This window comes from Rhea americana, unplaced genomic scaffold (genome assembly GCF_003343005.1).
Source record: "Rhea americana isolate MKP2758 unplaced genomic scaffold, rheAme1 scaffold_175, whole genome shotgun sequence".
Classification (NCBI taxonomy): domain Eukaryota; kingdom Metazoa; phylum Chordata; class Aves; order Rheiformes; family Rheidae; genus Rhea; species Rhea americana.
The window spans coordinates 359,508-376,154 of record NW_028185872.1 but is presented as its reverse complement, the minus strand read 5'-3'; the positions used below and the strand labels follow the sequence as shown (position 1 = coordinate 376,154).

Below are 16,647 nucleotides of genomic sequence, written 5' to 3'. Positions count from 1 at the left end.
TGCTGCACATACTGGTCAAGCAAAACTGAAATATTTAATAATATTTAATTTTTTTAGGTGCTGCCCTTCACTGAAACAGACACAACACATCAGCACACTGGCATTGTAGTCTCATGTAACCTCATGTAACACTATCATCACATAGGAACCTTCTCTCTCCTTCCCCCCCCGACTCCCCCCAAACACACACCTGAAATGTTAAAAATAGCCTAATGTCTTACACTGGACTTCAAGCTCCAAGACTCTAGTCCAATCCAAGTGTGATTTTAGGCACACCATTCAGATGAGAGCCTTGTGAAGGAAGAYCAAATGCACTGGCTACACATCTGCAATAGTGAAGGTCCACAGGATTATGAAAGAAAATAAACAGCTTGAAGTTTCATATAAAGAGCTCATTAACCAAAGATGTGTTGAATTGGCCTGGATTGCCCAGACCTCAACCCTCCACCTAATTTCACTCGCATGAAAAGCCCATTCAAGCTGATGAGGTTATTCAAATAATCAAGTGCATTTATTTGTTTATATGTGAAACACAGATCTGCATGTATGGAAAAATGAGAAAAACATTTAAATACCTAGAGAGAGAAAAAAAATAGAACAAATAAATATACAAATATTTGTTTCTAAATATAAATATTTATGTAAATATGTTCATMAACATTTTATTGTATTTGTAAACAAATATAAATGCCACATTTTCTCCAAAACCCAGGAATAAAGAAAGTCAAAACAACATTCCAGCTATACATGTAAGCTCTCAGTGCTCAAATTCCAGATCCAAGATATCCTTTTTTCTTTGTGCCTTTGGAAAATAGGCTTTGCAGTGTGACTTCAAAATCAGTCAAGCTAGGCTATTTTGGATCAAGGAGAAGATTGAAATCGAAAGTTCAGGATTCCTTAGGGAGATGATCCTGCCAGCAACCTTCTCTTCCACGTAAAGATACTGTTTCACTAGATTGCAACAGAATGCTTTTCTACTGTTTCTGACCTTAAAAAAGAAAAGAAGCCCCCCTCTACTCTCAAAACAAGAGTGAAGAGGAACAGCACTGAGCAGGTCTGATGATTCAACCAGTAGAGGGCAGTGGAATTTAAGAGGAAAGTTGTCGACAATTAATGTCATATAAGGAAACMCTTGAAGTGGTAAAATCATCAATTTATATTGTTATTTGAACTTATTTATCCAGTTCAGAAGATATAAACACGATACAATGCAAAGGATAAATGAAGAAAAAAGAACAGATTACTTCAGAATTTCTAAAATCTGAGTTTCATGGTGTGCTGTCAGGACAAAATAATAATTATTTTAAAGTAATTAACTAACAAAAATTTAAAAATTATTGCAATATTTTATATCATTTTAAATTATTGAAATACACTGCTTTGAAGTATCCTATTGAAACCATCACAACTATTTCTCCGGAGTAAAAGGACTATAGATAACTTTTTAATTTAAAAAGAGAGAAAACATTTTAGAAAAGAAGTCAACAAAGCTGATTTTTATAAACATATCCATCTTCACTTGTGCTAAGTTGAGCAGAAAACAGTTTCTAGCCCACAAGAACAAGAAGGTTAAACAGGCTATGCAAATGAAACACAAGCAAACCACATACAGAAGACTTTTAATCTTGACAGCTCCCTGGYTACCAAAGTAGTATGAATGAAACAACTCTCACCTCATTACCAAGCAGAAAAAGCATAAAAGGGCTATACTTTTATGTGATTCAACACTARTTAAGTTTGTCATTTGTGACCAAAAGTCTAGAGGAGATGCTCTGACCTTCTCACCTTTTCACTTAGCATATGGAAAAGGTGGAAGACAGGAGGTTCCTGTCCAAGCTCAGGCTAGGACCTCATAGCCTGAAATTGCCCTATGGCGTGAAGCTTTTTGGRTCTCACCTCAGAAGACACAGGGCATCCACTGGGGCGCACCACAATTTCCCACACATCTGTGTGGGACACTTTAGGCGCACTACAGCAACGAACCGTTGCTCTCCAGAAGGACTTGGGCAGGACTTTGTCCCTGTGGGGGGATGGCGGTGACACCGAACGAACGGTGGTGGGACATTACTTGCTGGGTTGCGTCGCCCTCACTTGAGCACGCTCCAGACTTGCCCTGACAGCTCGAAAGATCGTACCGAGGGAGGCTGCCCCGTTCCCGGACGGGCTGCGGCAACCGCCCGACCGGCGCAGGGGCCTGGGACCTGTTGCCCCCACAGACACCGGCGCGGTCAGTCAGGTGGGAAGCCGGGGGGGGGGGGAAGAGGCGCACACTGCAGTGCCTCCCACCCCCTCCCCGCACCTCAGCCGGAACAGAGGGACTCAGACCCGCACCACGCCGCCTCGGCCCTTCCGCAGCCCCGGCCCCACCCCGGGCGAAGCTCCCCGGCCTGCCCCGGCCCCGGCGSCGCTCACCTGCCGCCGCCTCCGCCGCCTCCTCTCGAGGATGCTCTGGCAGCTGGTGCTCTCGCCTCACCTGTAACGGTCCTAACGGCCGCCAGGGGGCTGCCGCAGAGCACGCCGGGTAGCGTAGTTCTCCCCTCAGCCCCGAGGGACTGCCAATCCCGTGAGCCTCCGCGGGGCCCACACCRCCCTCCGGCGGCGCGGAGCCTGTCGGGAGCTGTAGTTCCTGCGGGGCAAAGAGCGCGAGGGAGCGCTGGCGGCGGCAGCCCTTAGCGAAACTACAAGGACCGTGGGGCGCTTCGCGGGGGGGGGAAGGGGGGGGCGCGAAGGTTGGGGCGCGTTAGCGGCGGGTCCCCCGCTGCCGCGCTGACTCYACAGGCGGGCGAAGCCGGTCATGGCGCCGCCGCCGGCCTCGGAGGGCCCCGAGGCGCCGCCACTGCAGTACAGCCTGCTGCTGGAGCACCTGGTGGGCGAGCGGCGGCGGCCCCGCGCCTGGGACCCCGCCGCCCTGGGCGGCATCCCCAGCCCGCCCAAGAGCGAGGAGCAGAAGATGGTGGAGCGGGCCATGGAGAGCTGCGCCTTCAAGGCGGCGCTGGCCTGCGTGGGAGGTGCGGGCAGGGCTGGGGCCGGCGAGGCAGCTGCCGCGCGGGGCGCCCCGCGGCCTGCTCCCCCGCGCTCCTTGAGGGAGAGCCGGGCCTGAGCTGCCCCGACCCCCGGGGGAGGCGGGGGGGGAGGAACCTGCTCTGGCGWCGCTCGTTTTATACCTTCTGCCCTCCGCAGGGTTTGTTCTGGGGGGCGCGTTCGGCGTGTTCACAGCGGGCATCGACACCAACGTCGGGTTCGACCCCAAGGACCCCTACCGCACCCCGACTGCAAAGGAGGTCCTCAAGGACATGGGGCAGCGAGGCATATCCTATGCGAAGAACTTTGCCATTGTGGGCGCCATGTTCTCTTGCACCGAGTGTCTGGTAGAGTCTGTGAGTAACGATTTCCTCAGCGTTATAAAGCGTTGTCTTGTGTGTAGATCTAAATAAATATGTGTTTCCCATTAAAGGGAGGGGGGTGCAGACAGGCATAGGCTAAAGTCTGTTCTGCTTCTTGGCCCACAAAGCTTTTCAGCTTTGAGCAGCGACTTCAGAACTGCTGTTCTCTGTAGTGGAATAAGCACGAGTTCAKTGTGCTCCAGGTCCACATGATAATGAAGTGCTTGTCAGTTCAGGGCCTGAAYGTATGGGCAAGTAAACAATACTGTTGAAACCTCAACTACAATTACTTGTTATTACTTTAAAACATCAGTCTGTGACTTGCAACCTAGTAATTTGAACCTATAAAAATTCCAGATGCAGAAGGGATCCTTTGATGGAAATTCTTTAGTAACAGGCCTTTTTTCATCCAGCCCCTAAAGCAAAAAATGACTTTGTGCAGCTCRTTGGTAAATCTCTCAGCCATTTACTTAAATAGGAAAACTAGCCTGTTTTAAATTTTAGTGCTGCCTTTTAATTGAAAGGCACAATTATTTCTTAGCTCATCTAGAAGAAAAGTGCATTCACTTGCACAGTGGAGCAGTACATAGAGATCTTTCTGCACCAGTGAAAAATTATTATGTTCTAGCTATGGAAATTTGTCTTYATCAGCAGCGTGCAACAGCCTGTGCTTGTGCTCAGAAATGAGCCGGCTATGTGGACAGGCTCAGTGTTGCACTTGTTGGATTGTAGTGCCTTTAAAAGTCTCTGAGCTGGCACCACTGCACAGTGCTGTGTTCTGGGGGCTGTGTCAGATCACCTGAGAATCTTTGCCAGAGCACTGCATTGCACCATATGGCTATGACTTACCTCTCCTAGTGACCTGTTTCTTCCCCTCCTTCCGCCCCCAGAATTCTTAGATTTGAAAGTGCAGGGGGCCATCTGCTGAGAACAGAGGGGAAAACATCTTCAGCTCAGAAGAAACTAGAAGGACGTTTTAATATCTGTTGGCATTAGCATGGATACTGAGTGTTCGTTCCATATTTGCTTTTTKACTCTGATTTTTAATTCCACAGTATCGTGGAAAGTCGGACTGGAAGAATAGCGTTATTAGTGGCTGCATCACAGGAGGAGCAATYGGCTTCAGAGGTTGGTAGTGCCTGCTGTGAGGGGCTTCTGTGATGAGTCCATAATTTGATTAAGTAGCAAGCAGTGTTTTTAAGGCAACGCACAAATCTCTTTGCATGGGATTATGATGATGTAAGTGTGAGCGAGTACTCCAAACTGGCAGAACTGCTATCTCCATCACTTTCCTGTCAACTTGGAAGATTTGTGTGGGTAGGGAAGGCTGGTCGTACAGGACAGTGAGATATGAGAAAATTTAACACAAGTGACTTGAAAGTTAATCAGAAAATGCTCTTTGCTATCTGCAGTCTTCTATGGTGTTACAGCGAGTGAGCCAAAAATACATAGTGAACAACTCACTGATGTTTTAGCTTTTGTGCTAACAGAGCTCTGCTTTATATATAGTATTTCATTGGCAGGAACTCTGTTAGCTTCAACAGTGTGCAAAATGCTACCCTCCCTGCCCTGAGATCAAATCAAACAGGCAATTCTACCTGACTGTACAAAAGCAGGAAACACTGGGATTTTATAGTCCATCAGTCCCTAGTAGGGACCTTGCTGGCAAGCCTTAAGGGAAAAGACAGCTGGAGAGAATCTGCAAGTAGGAAGAGGGCTGCTCTGCTCATCAGAAAAATTAAACTTCTCTCATCTCTCCTTTAAAAAACAAACAAATAAAAAAGCTGTCCAAAGAACATAAAAGAAAGAGCTATTTGAAAATCCTATTTAAGCTTGTTATTCTATCCTGGACTTATTCCTCCTAGAGCTTTTAAAGCAGCAGCTGCTCTTCCTATCCATCTATTGTCCAGCAACAAAGATGTTTGCAGCGCTCTGATCAGAGTGCATTGAAGTTAGCCAGAAGCACTGGAGTTTTCTCTTCTAGCCTTTGGGTGGAGACTGGGAAACACAGAGGCTAATCAATGTGTCGAGCTAGTCGAGCCCTGGGAATGCAAGTCGAGTATGTGCCAGGTTACCCCCATCCACTTGGGCAGGAGCAATGACAGCTTTCCCTAGTAGAGGACTATGAGGTTTCTGCAGCTGTAAGCTCTTCAAAACAGCAGTGGAGGCTAGTTACTGGGAGGAAAAAATCTTTCCTATTTTTTTTCTCATTCTTTCTAATCCCTCTTGCATTGCAGCTGGTTTGAAGGCAGGGGTTATCGGATGTGGTGGATTTGCTGCGTTCTCTGCAGCAATTGATTACTATCTACGGTAACAGCAAGATCCCACAGGGCAAGTTTCCTCTACATCACAGCAGAGGAACCATCAGGCGTACCTTTCCACTGCCTTTTGAGTCCTGATCAGTGCAAGCTGGAGGGCACTGGCAGCTCTTCCTGAATGACTAACAATAATCTGGCTCTGAGCCTTGGCGTGCTGCTTCAGGCGGAGTTGCAGGAATATGCGAGGATGGAGCGAGCCAGACACAGTGAGCAGTATCACCAGTATGGATCAGCTGACTGTCGGTTTCCAGGAATCAAGCCTGGAGCTTTCTAGATCCTTTGGGTCTGATTTTAATTAAATCTGTTGCTAGCATCGAAAGAGGCAGGAGGACAGTCTTTGTAAAGAAATGCACTGGTTTAGGTTACTGTGTATTTGAACATGCTGCAAGTATTTAACAGTTACCACTTTGCTGCTTGCTACTCTGTTGGGGAGAAGTAAGATCCTGTGGAGAAATACTTTGTTCCAGGCTTTTCTTAAAATACCAACTGAAGACAAACCGCCATCTGCACAACTTGTCTTATTTCAAGTACAGAGATGAGAGCCAGATTTCTTTACTATGTTTTAAATGGAAAAGCAAAAAGGAATCCTTAGCCTTAGAACTGTGTGGTTACTGGCAGATGAACAAAACAGTTTAAGGGGGGGGAAGGGAAAAGAGGTAGTTGCAGAAGTATAATTCTCTGTAGCCACTTGGCTAGCCTGACTTAACCTCGCTGTGGGAGTACAAATAATCTTGCTACTGCTTTAACTGCTACAGGCTCACACCATTAGTTCCAGCAGCTTGATGGCTAGACTAGAAAGCAGAGTTTTAAGAGTAAATCACTGTTGGACCGATAGAGGCATTCACTTAGCACACAGACTGTTTCCCATGATGYTTTTGCACCACCCCTGAGTGCCCCAGTGTTACTCTGGGGAAATCAGTCATTTCTGCTGTATTTCTGCAAATCATTGATATTGAAGTCAAAACACCTGTTTGTGAGCTCAGGGAACTGCTCCCTTTTTGATCTGCACTGGTGTTAGGTATCTTGCTGTTATAACCAAACGCTAGAAACACTGTTGCCAGACCTCAGGGGATGACTTTTAAACTCAGAATTGTTTAGMATAGTTTTAACCTTCCTTAAGCCACTCTACAAAGGCGAATACCTACCATTGTGTTCTAGAGGCATTGGGATTTCAGATTCAGTGTACTMCTCTATTGAGGGTTCCCCCACCACTTCCCATTCTGCACATCCATGTTTTGACATCCCAGAACAGCAACAGCACTTGCCTTACCTTGGAAGAGCAATACAAGCAGAGTAGTTTGGCTGTTAAGGTGGTCAGTTTGGAGACGTATTGTTTCCCATGCCCAATTAGGCAGCACCATGTGATCTATCAGCTGAGGTTTCTCAATTGCCAGCTCTCCTTTGCTGCACCTGTCCAGTATCCTCAGGCCAGAAGCTGTGCAGGTCAGCTGAATTTGAAGCTTGAGTAATTCTGGACTGATTAAACAAGCTAGCTCCAGACAGTCCAGGTTTTTGCTCCAGAATGTACTGAAGTGCAAGGCTGTAGCCCAAAGCATAAGATCTCAGTACCTGAAGGGAGGGTGTCAAGGGGACAGGGACAAACTCTTTTCAGTTACCCCGTGTGACAGGACAAGAGGCAATGGGCAGAAATTGAAGCACAGGAAGTTCTGCCTGAACATGAGGGGGAATTTCTTCACTGTGAGAGTGACGGAGCGCTGGACCAGGTTGCCCAGAGAGGTTGTGGAGTCTCCTTGTCTGGAGATACTCAAGGCCTGCCTGGATGCAACCCTGGCTAACATGCTCTAGGTGACCCTGCTGAGCAGGGAGGTTGGACTAGATGATCTCCAGAGGTTCCTTCCAACCTTACTGATTCTATGATTCTGTGATCTCTCTTAAAAGATTGCCTGGCACAATGCCTGTGTTTGTACCACTGTCTCAAAACACATAGCAGAATTTCCATGTCGAGGGAGAAGCTACGATGCTACGGTGTTCAGTTAGTGCAGAGAGCAAAACCACAGGGCTCTTTTGTGCAAATGTTGGGGCTTTGCATTTTTATTAACTTTTTTTCTTCACATGGTTTACAGCCATTTAAAGTTTATAATCTACAGAAATTGAAACAGAACACAAACAAAAATATATCCTTAACAACTTTTAAAAGTCAAATATTAATTAACAGTTCTATTCTACCTGTAGCTGCAAGAGTCCATCCCCCCTTCTTTCCTTTCTGTAGGGACAAACAAAAGCCAGTCACTGGGACGGCCGCAGCCTGTTGTGCCAAGGCTGTGTGGACCAGGCCTCCAGCCACTGACGTGCAGGGGGGAAACTGGCTGTAGAGAGTCTCCGTCTGGAACGACACTATCGTGGACAGAGACTTGGATACGTGTAACAAATCAGACACACACAGAGGGATCCCTTGTGCAGTCAGATCTAGAACTCAGCCTTCCTACTGGGTCCAGGGCCAAGAAAGACACTCGGTTATTTTCTACAATGCTGTTTCCCTTCTGTTTAGCTGGTAGTCACGAGGAGTGGGGTCTGGAGTGTGAGCCCTTTAGAAGGGGACCAAAAGGCCTCCCCTCCTTTAGTTGCGTTGCTGGTGCAGGGCTGGCAGGTGCCACCTTTGCTGGGGAGGTGGGCTTGGGACACACCTGGTGCATCGGTGGAACACGATGGGCTCTACCTGGAACAGTCTGTTAGTCAGATGAGTAAAGGCAACACCACTGCAAGCAGGGATACGCTTGGCCACTTCTGGTCCATCTCCCTTTGGCACAGGAGAGTGCAGGGCCAAGACAACTGAGGAGGGGGCTTTCCCCACAAGAACACAGACTCGTCTCACAGAGCGAAAGGATTTGTGTCCCAACAGGTACCAGCACCTACCTGTAAGCATGGGAGGGTGGGGAGATACTGGGAGCCAAGCGCACAGGCAGCCAGAGCAGATCCCGGTGGCCAGTGCGTGCAAGCTGCTGTACTGCCTTGGGACATGGCTTGACAGCTCCAGCCATCAGCCTTTGGGTCAAGACCTGGCGCTGTAAATTAAAAATGGAACTGACCCAGCTGGGCATACCTGACCCAGCAGCGATCGCTTTGTGAGAAAGAGCAAAAGAACCACTTCTGCCTTCAGTGCTGAGGGCCAAGGCAAACAGAGCCTCCAAAGGCTTTCCCTCCTCTGGGCCTCCTGAACTGGTGCTCGGGCTGGGTCGCTGGCCAGCTGGAGCACAAATAGCACTTGCCTCTGGCAGCCTAGCTAGCACTGAGGCAGAGYCAGTTGTTTCCATTTGCCTGGTGCTCAGGGCAACAGGGAACAGCCAAGGAGGGTAAAGAAACTCCCTTTCCGGTGGCCACAGCAGGCCACTCCACTGGGTTGCGACAAGAAGCTGCAGCAGGTTTGGTGGCCAGGAGTCTGTAACCCTTTTGGCAGTGCTCAGCTGGAGAGTGGCCTGTGCACACAGCTAAGGCAGAGATGCGGACGTACAGAAATGGCGGGGACGCATCCTCTTGCTTGGCAAGAGCAAGGCCTAAACCCCGTTCCTTTCCTCACTAGGGGCTGTTGAAGAAATTTTTAACCTTCGTGCCCTGATGGTCATAGGCCAGAACACAGGTCTGGGGTCAGCCTGGGGCCAGAAGGAGCAGATCCAGCCCTGCTGGCCTTCCCTTGAGCCTGCTATGGTTCGGGACCAACACAGCACCTCTCATTCCAGCCTTGGAATAGCAGGTTAACCCAAAACGCTGCTCAGGAGACAAGAAACAGCGAGGGGAAGTAACCACCATGCTACACACGCACAGGCAAAGCACACGCAAGGGCTATAGAGGAACTTGCCTGAAAGCACCCGGAAGAGACGTGGTGAGGAAGATGCAGTACCCTACTCCTGTGCCCCCACGGTCGTAGGTTTGCTCAGGGCAGAGCAGGGTCCAGGCACAGGGTCCAACATTTGCGCAGGCAGCAAGCCAAAAGGGAGCTGGCCGTCACTGTCACCAGGGAGCTCCCAGCCTCTGAAGCGAGCCGGTGCTGCACATGCAGGCATGGGGCAGGCGAGCTGGGCAGAGAAACAGGCACTCGTGGGACGCTGCAGTCTTCGAGCTGGGCAAGACGTGAGGACGCTTGGTTGTAGTTAGAGGGCAGAAAGGAATCCAGGAGAAAACGAGCCAAGGGGGAAGCCTGTGTCCACAGCCCTTGTCAGTCACTACCTCTTCGGTTGAACAAATATACATAAAAAACAATTCCTGAACACAAGAAGGGACATAAGACAACTACTTTACAGACGGGCACGGCGCCTGGGGCAAGACCGGGCCACTGGTACGAGATTGTACAGGAGCTGCAGGCGGCACCATCCTGGTCCAGGCTGTTCTCCCTGGGAGGCAGCGATCCAGTCCATGTCCCCCAGCAGGGAGGCTGGGAGTGTTCGCAGCTGGTGCCTCCCCCCTGCAGGCTACACGTCCGTGGAGAAGTAAAGTGTGTTGCGCTTCAGCTCAGTGAAGGAGATGGGAGGATGCTGCAGGTAGTAGAGGAGGACCTGGACCTGTGGGAGGCGAACGGAGCGTGTTCGGAAAGAGCTGGAAAGAGGCAGAGCTGCCAGGTCCCAGTTTGTCTCTGCACTGCCATTTCCAGCAAAGAAGGATAAATCTACCCAGACAGGCAGGTAAAACCCTCCTCTCCGGCCTCCCTCCGCTTCCCGTGAGTGTCCGGAGGGCCTGGGCTAGTGCAACCCCAGCGAGACCTGTGAGCCCGCAGCAGTGCTGCGGCCGCAAGCTCGCGCTCTGCTCTGAGTTGCAGAGTCCCTGCGTTTCCAGGCCTCTGCATGGGGACAGACCTCCACAGCGAGGGCTGTCCGGAGGCAGGGCCAGCCTCTGCAGCCGCGGCCGCGCACGTTGCTGGCAGCCACAGCGCCGGCATGGGGCTGGCGAGGGGCCGGTGAGCAAGTGGGGAGGACAAGGCCACATCGCAGCGCTGCCCCAAGCTTTGTGTCAGCCGCAGGGGACACTTCCCTCCTCGCCTTGGGACCACGGACACGTGTCAGCGAGCGGCCAGGGCAGGGCAGCGCCGGCGGGGGCCGCGTCCCAGCACGGCCAGCACACCCTGCACAGCCTTACCTGGGCCATCACGTCATGCGACCAGATGTCAGAGGCCAGGGTGAGGTGTCCTTTGCTCTCCCCCTCCGAAGGTCTCAGCAATGTTGGCCCAAAGACTGTGGCCAAGTTGTGGAGTGACATTTTATTGATGGGCTCCTTTTCAGCTACCCTGCAGGATGGGGAGAGAGGGCAAGTGTCAGACCCTAATGTTTTTCTCCCAGAGCAATGCAGCCATGGGGCAACCGGGGTGGGGGGACAAGTGCTCCTCTCCCTTCCGGCTTCCAGCCCTTGCGGGGCAGCTGCTGCTTGCAGCCGCCCTTCACGCCCCCCCCCCCCCGGCAAAACCAGGGGCAGGGCAGGCAGCTCTGCCCCCCACCCGGCCTCCGCTGGAGCCGGCCGGGCCTGGCCGCGAGCCCCGGCTGTGATGTGGCAGTGACCAAGCCCTCGCTTGCTGATGTGCTGCCGAGCCTCCGCCCTCCCCGAGCCCCCGAAGGGTACGGGGAGCTCTGCATCAGCCCGGGCCTCTCGGCACCGACTCCCCCAAGACGCTCCCAGCCCCTCCAGCCCCGCTGGACCGCAGCCAGCCCTCACCAAGGGAACCGGGGCCACAACATTGCCATGTTAGGAGACAGCTGTGCTCCCCCGGCACAGGCTGCACCGCTGAGCCCCGGCCAGGGGAGCAGATGTGGGAACTGGCTGTGCCCGGTTCTCAGGATGGAAACTGAACGGATTTTCCTCCTCCACCCCCGGCAGCAATCACTTTTTCTGTTTGATTTTAGCCAAACCAGAGAAAAACGTTTCATGATGCAAGTAACATGAGCCACGAGCRCCGTTCCCAAACTCGAGGCAAGCTCTCTGGCCAGGTCCTGCCTGCGGGACCACAGCCCTGTGCCCTCTGCAGGGTTTGGGGTTCCAGAACTGCCCTTGCCCAGGCTCGGATGGACTCTCCTAGCTGCAGATGGACCCAGGCTCAGCCAAGGTGAAGCAGGTATGGGAGCACAATTAGGGATACAGCCACTGGGACCACTTGGCAAGCCACATGTTGCTGCATTTGTCCCAGCACCAGCAGCTCCGTGCAGCATGGGGGCATCACCACAGAGCTGGAGAGTTCCCAGGGCTCAGCCACATGCTGCAGACAAGTTACAGGAATTACTGCAGCTTGTTTTGCAGGGGCGTGAGTGGTGGGAAGGGACATGACATTCAGTTTTTCTGCTAAGAGTGACATTGCGCAGCCCCRAACGGACACCTCCTCCCGCACCGAGGCCAGCCGGTCCCTATGGAGAGCTCATCTGACCAGCTGCACAGCTGGGCTGAGGYGGCCAAGAGCTGCGTCTTGCCCAAGGATGTGCGCTGCCTGCGGAACAGGCCTGCACGAGCACCCCTGCTCAGCCGCACTGTGGGCTCCCCGCTGGCACCGTCAGCGGTGGGGCTGCTCTGTGGGGCCGCGCTACGCAGAACTGCCCCAGGATCCCTCCAGGATCCCACAGGGCCCATGGACAGGAGCCACAGGAAGCCCAAGGAGAACATCAACATCAGCCAAATGGGCTCACAGTATCTGAGCCCAAACAAACCGCAGCCCACGAGGCCTGGCCACCGCTCCCCACGAACGCAGCAGAGCCCAGGGCGATGGGGCTGGGCACACATCTGGTCTGTACCCAGCCAGCACCAAAGCGCCCCAGAGCAGACTCTGTAGGGCCACACCGCAGCCCCCCAGCACATCCTAAGCCTGGCAGTTCCCCGCCCTCACCCTGGCTGCCCCACAGCACTGTCCCAGGCCTTGCACCTCTCRGAGGGGCTGGCAAAGGGCCACGCTGCAGCCTACCCAAAGCAGCTGCTGCCGCCGGCGGTGCCGCCCGCCCGGAGCCCCATGCTGCACCTGCGCGGTACCATCTGCTCCGTCAGGGAGCGGCCCGCAGCCACGGGGAGCACAGGCACCGCGCAGCCCGCGGGACACAGACAGGGGCTCGAACTCTGCTCTTTTCCCCAGGCCCACGGAGAGGGGCCTGTCCTGCGCGCATCCCGCCTGTGCTGGGCAGGCCCTGGGAGCCACCGCTTGCTCTGCTCAGYGGGCCGAGCTGTTACCTTTTCAAGTGCTCCAGCAGGAAGAGGAAAGTGATGAGATTGGGGTCAGGCAGCGAGCGGAGAAGGTGCATCATGCAGTTCTCCTTGGCAGCAGGATCCGAGAGGGCTGGCGACAAGGAGAGAAAGCTCAGAACGGGTTGCCAAAACCTAGTCTTGGGTCACTAGAGCACTGAACAGGCGCACGCAAGCAGCTGGATGTCGCGGGGCAGGGTGGAATATCAGCAAGTCTCGCACTAGACCCACTGCCAGGAGAGGTCCGAGGGTGCTCCAAGGGGTGCCTAGCCTCCAGCAACGGCACTGGCAAGGGTGCCTGCCCCAGGCAGGCAGCTGGCACCTCCGAAGCAGAGGGACTGGACTCCTCTCTGCAGCCAGCCCTGAACTGCAGGGCTGTGCCTGGACCCTGGAGCTGCACCATGATCCCGGGGCCAAGGGCAGCCGGGACGCTGCTCAGCAGCCCGCCAAGCCTAGGCCATGCAGGGAAGGACTCTGGGGAGTCTCCAGCCTCAGGGCAGGTGATGCCAAACAGAGCTGTGCTTGGGCACCCAACCCCTGCTCATCCCCAAACACTTACCAATCCCCTCCATGAACGCGGGGTAGAGCCTGTCAGTGAGGAGAGGCTCGGGCAGCTCCCGAAAGTACAGCTTCAGCGTGCCAGCTATGGCATTGATGTCCATGTCGCTCAGCATCACAAGGATGTCCTTGTTATCTGTCCAGAGAGCACCCACGCGTGACACCTTTGCCTCTGCTCTCAGACACCTGCATCACCCCAGCTGACCGAGCTGGAGGAGCAGGGACAGGGCTGCAGACCCGGCTGCGCTGCCACCTGCTCGGGGCTGGCACTCAGAGACACACCAAGAGTCCCCTGGGCTTGCTGAGCCCCAGGAACAGGGACATGCGGGCTAACGTAAGCATTAACCCAGCTCCTGCCCGCAGCAGCGAGCGGCACTTAGCCTCRCTGTGCATGGGAACCGCTGAGCGGCTCCGACCTGCCCCGGCAATGGCACGCGGAACAATTTGCAAATCCATTTGCAACGTTTCCCTGACTCAGTGTCTCCCGCGGAGCCGGCCAGGCGCAGAGGCAGATCAGAGAGGGCAACACACAAATGCTACTGAAGACAGGTCAGGGCAGAGCAAGGCTGCCGGGATCCCTCGCGGGGGCTGGCAGGGCCRGCGTGGCCGCCCTTGCGCTGGCGGCGATTCCAGCGGCCTCTGCCCGGACACCCAGCCGCAGCCTCTCAGCGCTTGCTCTTCCAGCTGCAACTTCCTCCTCGCACCTAAGGCCCTTGCCGGGCAYGCCTGCACGCTTGGCACAAGTGCCGCGCCAGGCCCCCAGCTTGCGGGGCCAGATGTCACAGGAAGCAGCTGGAGGGGAGCCAGCAGGGCTCCCGACACGGGGCTCGGCGCAGGCTCGGCCTGGGGTGCCCAGCCAACGCGGTCCCTCGCCCTCAGAAACCACAGGCTTTCTGAAACGCTGCTTTAACCCCAAGTTCTGTCGAGCTCAACTGGTGAGCGACAGCCCTGCAGGCTCAGCAAAGCCTGCGAAGGCTCCCAGAGCAGCCGGATGAGCAGGGAAGAGACCCGCCAGGCCACTCACTTGCATCGAAGACCGCCTTCAAAGCCTGGATGTCTGTGGCGACCCCGGAGATCCTGTAGATGCCAACCTCCTCGATGCCCCTCTTCTCCACCTCCTCGACGCACTGGCGCACGATGTAAGGCACCTTGGAGCGCTCGCGCCTGGCTCAGAAAGCAGAGGCGTGAGCAGAGGTGAACCCGCCGCGGCCAGCCCAGCCCTGCAGCCCCCGAGCCAGGCAAGACCCCCACGCGTGGTGGCAGGGACAGCGCGGGCGAGGGAACGGGTGGAGACAGGCCCAGCTGAGGCAGGGGACGCACGGCGAGCGTGGAGCGAGTCCCCAGGCCCCACGGCTCGCAGCGACAGGAACAGGCCAGCCACCCCCCGGCCCAGACGTACTTCGTCACGACACTGATTTTGACTCCGAAGACACCAGTCTGCTTTTTGGATGGGGTCCTCTTCAGGCTCATGTCCCTGCTTGTGAACTTCATGGAGAACTCCACCTTGATCTGCAGGAGACACAGGTGGGCCCCAGCCCACACCTCCGTGATGCATGAGCCCACAGTAYGGCCCCCATGCGCCCTATGAGCCCCGCAGGCCCCAGCTGGTCACCCCCAAAAGGAAGGGGCCAGCCGCTCCCCTCCCGCTGCCATCACCAGGGGCTTTGGGGCTCCCCTCGGCCCCACTTACCCCGTTCATCTCAATCACGTCCATGTGCCAGTTCTTGGTCTGCACGGCCTGCGGGTCCAGCTGCAGGGAGAGAGGGCATGTGAGGATCCCCCCGCGCCGGCAGCCCCGCGCCGCCCCCGCTGCCTGCCCCAGCCCCACGTGCCCTGGGGCCTCTTCACCAGCCACTGAAGCCCTTGGCCTGCAGATGGTCTCGCGCACCGGGCACCCTGTCCCCCAGGGACGCGGGGGGATGGAGCTCTTCCCCTCCACCTGCCCCAGGGGGCTGCGCAAAGCCCCCCGCCGAGCCCCCGCGACACCACCGCCCAGTGCAGACCCGCGCAACGAGAAACTTCCAAGAATCACAACTATTTCTGGAGGCAGATTAATGAAACAGAACTAGGGCAGCATTTTCCATGCAGAAAAACAACATCTTCCGATAGCCAAGGCTATTTATAACCCCTGGGAATGACGGGCTCTGCTATTTCTGGCTTTCGGGCTAGCGGGGGACTCTGGTACGCTTCCCTCGGGCCCGGCCCGCCGCGGCCGCGGCTCTGGCGTTCCCAAGGCCCGGACACGTGCCGCAGCGAGCGCSGCGCGGCTGCAGCCGGAGGCCCGGYGCCCCCAGCCCAGCAGCCGGCCGGAGRGCGCACGGAGCTGCCCCAGCCCCCYGGCGACGTGGGGCCCTGCCCGGAGGTGACAGCAGCGGCTGCAGCCCCCAGAGGGGCCGGCAGCGGGGCTCAGCCCCCGGAGGGGCGATGAGCTCCAGCTGCGAGCGCTGCCGTGGCCCCAGGGGGAGGCAGGGAGCGGAGCCAGGGCGAGGGAGACTGCTCGCGCCGGGGCGGCCGCGCGGCACCAGCCTGTCCCCTCCCGCGGGGACAGGGACGGGGGCACCGCAGCCGCCGCACTGACCCTCGCTCCAGCTGCCTTCTGGGGCTTTTGGTCCCCAGCTGGCGGCATCGATCCGTCCCCATCGATCCACGTAATGCACGGCGCGGGCGGGCAGCAGGGCAGAGCCCGGCACTAATGTGCCCTCCGGGAAGGGGAAGGGACAGGCTGGGCTGGGCTGGGCTGCGCTGCGCTGGGGGGGCTCTGGGGGCTGCGCGCGGGGCTGCCAGGCGAGGCCTGCGCCAACCGCGGCGGGTCACCGCTCAAGGACGCGGGAGTTTCCCCCAGCAGCTGCTGGCTCAGGAGATGCTTGGCACGCGCAAAACACCACGGAGCGCCGCCGGCCCGGCCGCGGAGCTGCCCTCGCCCTGCCCCGGCGCCGGCCACCCCGCGGGGCTGCTCCGCCAYGCGCAGGGGACCCTGCGGTCCCTCGCGCCCCACTCGCGCACCGAGGCCCCGTGCTCCCGAGGGGAGGCTCCCAAGCCACCCTGGCCCCCCAGCACAGACCCGGTACTGAGCACCCCCTTSCTCAGCATCTCCCACGGAGGCAGGATAGGGCCCGCAGCAGCGAAGGAGAGAAGCAGCAAAYGAGGATCCCAGCGATGGGGCCGCTGCCAGAGGACGGGGAGACGCCAGCAAACGGGCCCCGCGGCGGCCCCAAGCGGCGCCCGGGCCG

General features: G+C 55.8%; 2 protein-coding genes across 3 annotated transcripts in view; one reads left to right on the top strand and one right to left on the bottom strand.

Moving 5' to 3' along the window:
• The first annotated feature begins 2,721 nt into the window (after positions 1-2,721).
• Positions 2,722-6,204, top strand: TIMM22 (translocase of inner mitochondrial membrane 22). Its single transcript, XM_085301266.1, has 4 exons — positions 2,722-3,008; positions 3,181-3,377; positions 4,439-4,511; positions 5,621-6,204. Exons 1-4 carry the CDS (start codon positions 2,795-2,797, stop codon positions 5,695-5,697), a joined length of 561 nt encoding a protein of 186 aa, XP_085157392.1. The 5' UTR covers positions 2,722-2,794; the 3' UTR covers positions 5,698-6,204.
• A 1,520-nt stretch (positions 6,205-7,724) lies between these two features.
• The window catches only part of ABR (ABR activator of RhoGEF and GTPase), a 36,970-nt gene continuing 28,047 nt past the window's right edge, over positions 7,725-16,647 (bottom strand). For both annotated transcript variants that reach the window (XM_085301264.1, XM_085301265.1), the window contains 7 exons: positions 15,108-15,167; positions 14,817-14,926; positions 14,442-14,581; positions 13,419-13,553; positions 12,848-12,953; positions 10,787-10,934; positions 7,725-10,215 (listed from right to left, as the gene is read on the bottom strand). In XM_085301264.1, coding sequence (XP_085157390.1) covers positions 10,126-10,215; positions 10,787-10,934; positions 12,848-12,953; positions 13,419-13,553; positions 14,442-14,581; positions 14,817-14,926; positions 15,108-15,167 — 789 coding nt within the window. In that variant the 3' untranslated portion in view covers positions 7,725-10,125. The remainder of the gene's footprint in view (positions 10,216-10,786; positions 10,935-12,847; positions 12,954-13,418; positions 13,554-14,441; positions 14,582-14,816; positions 14,927-15,107; positions 15,168-16,647) is intronic.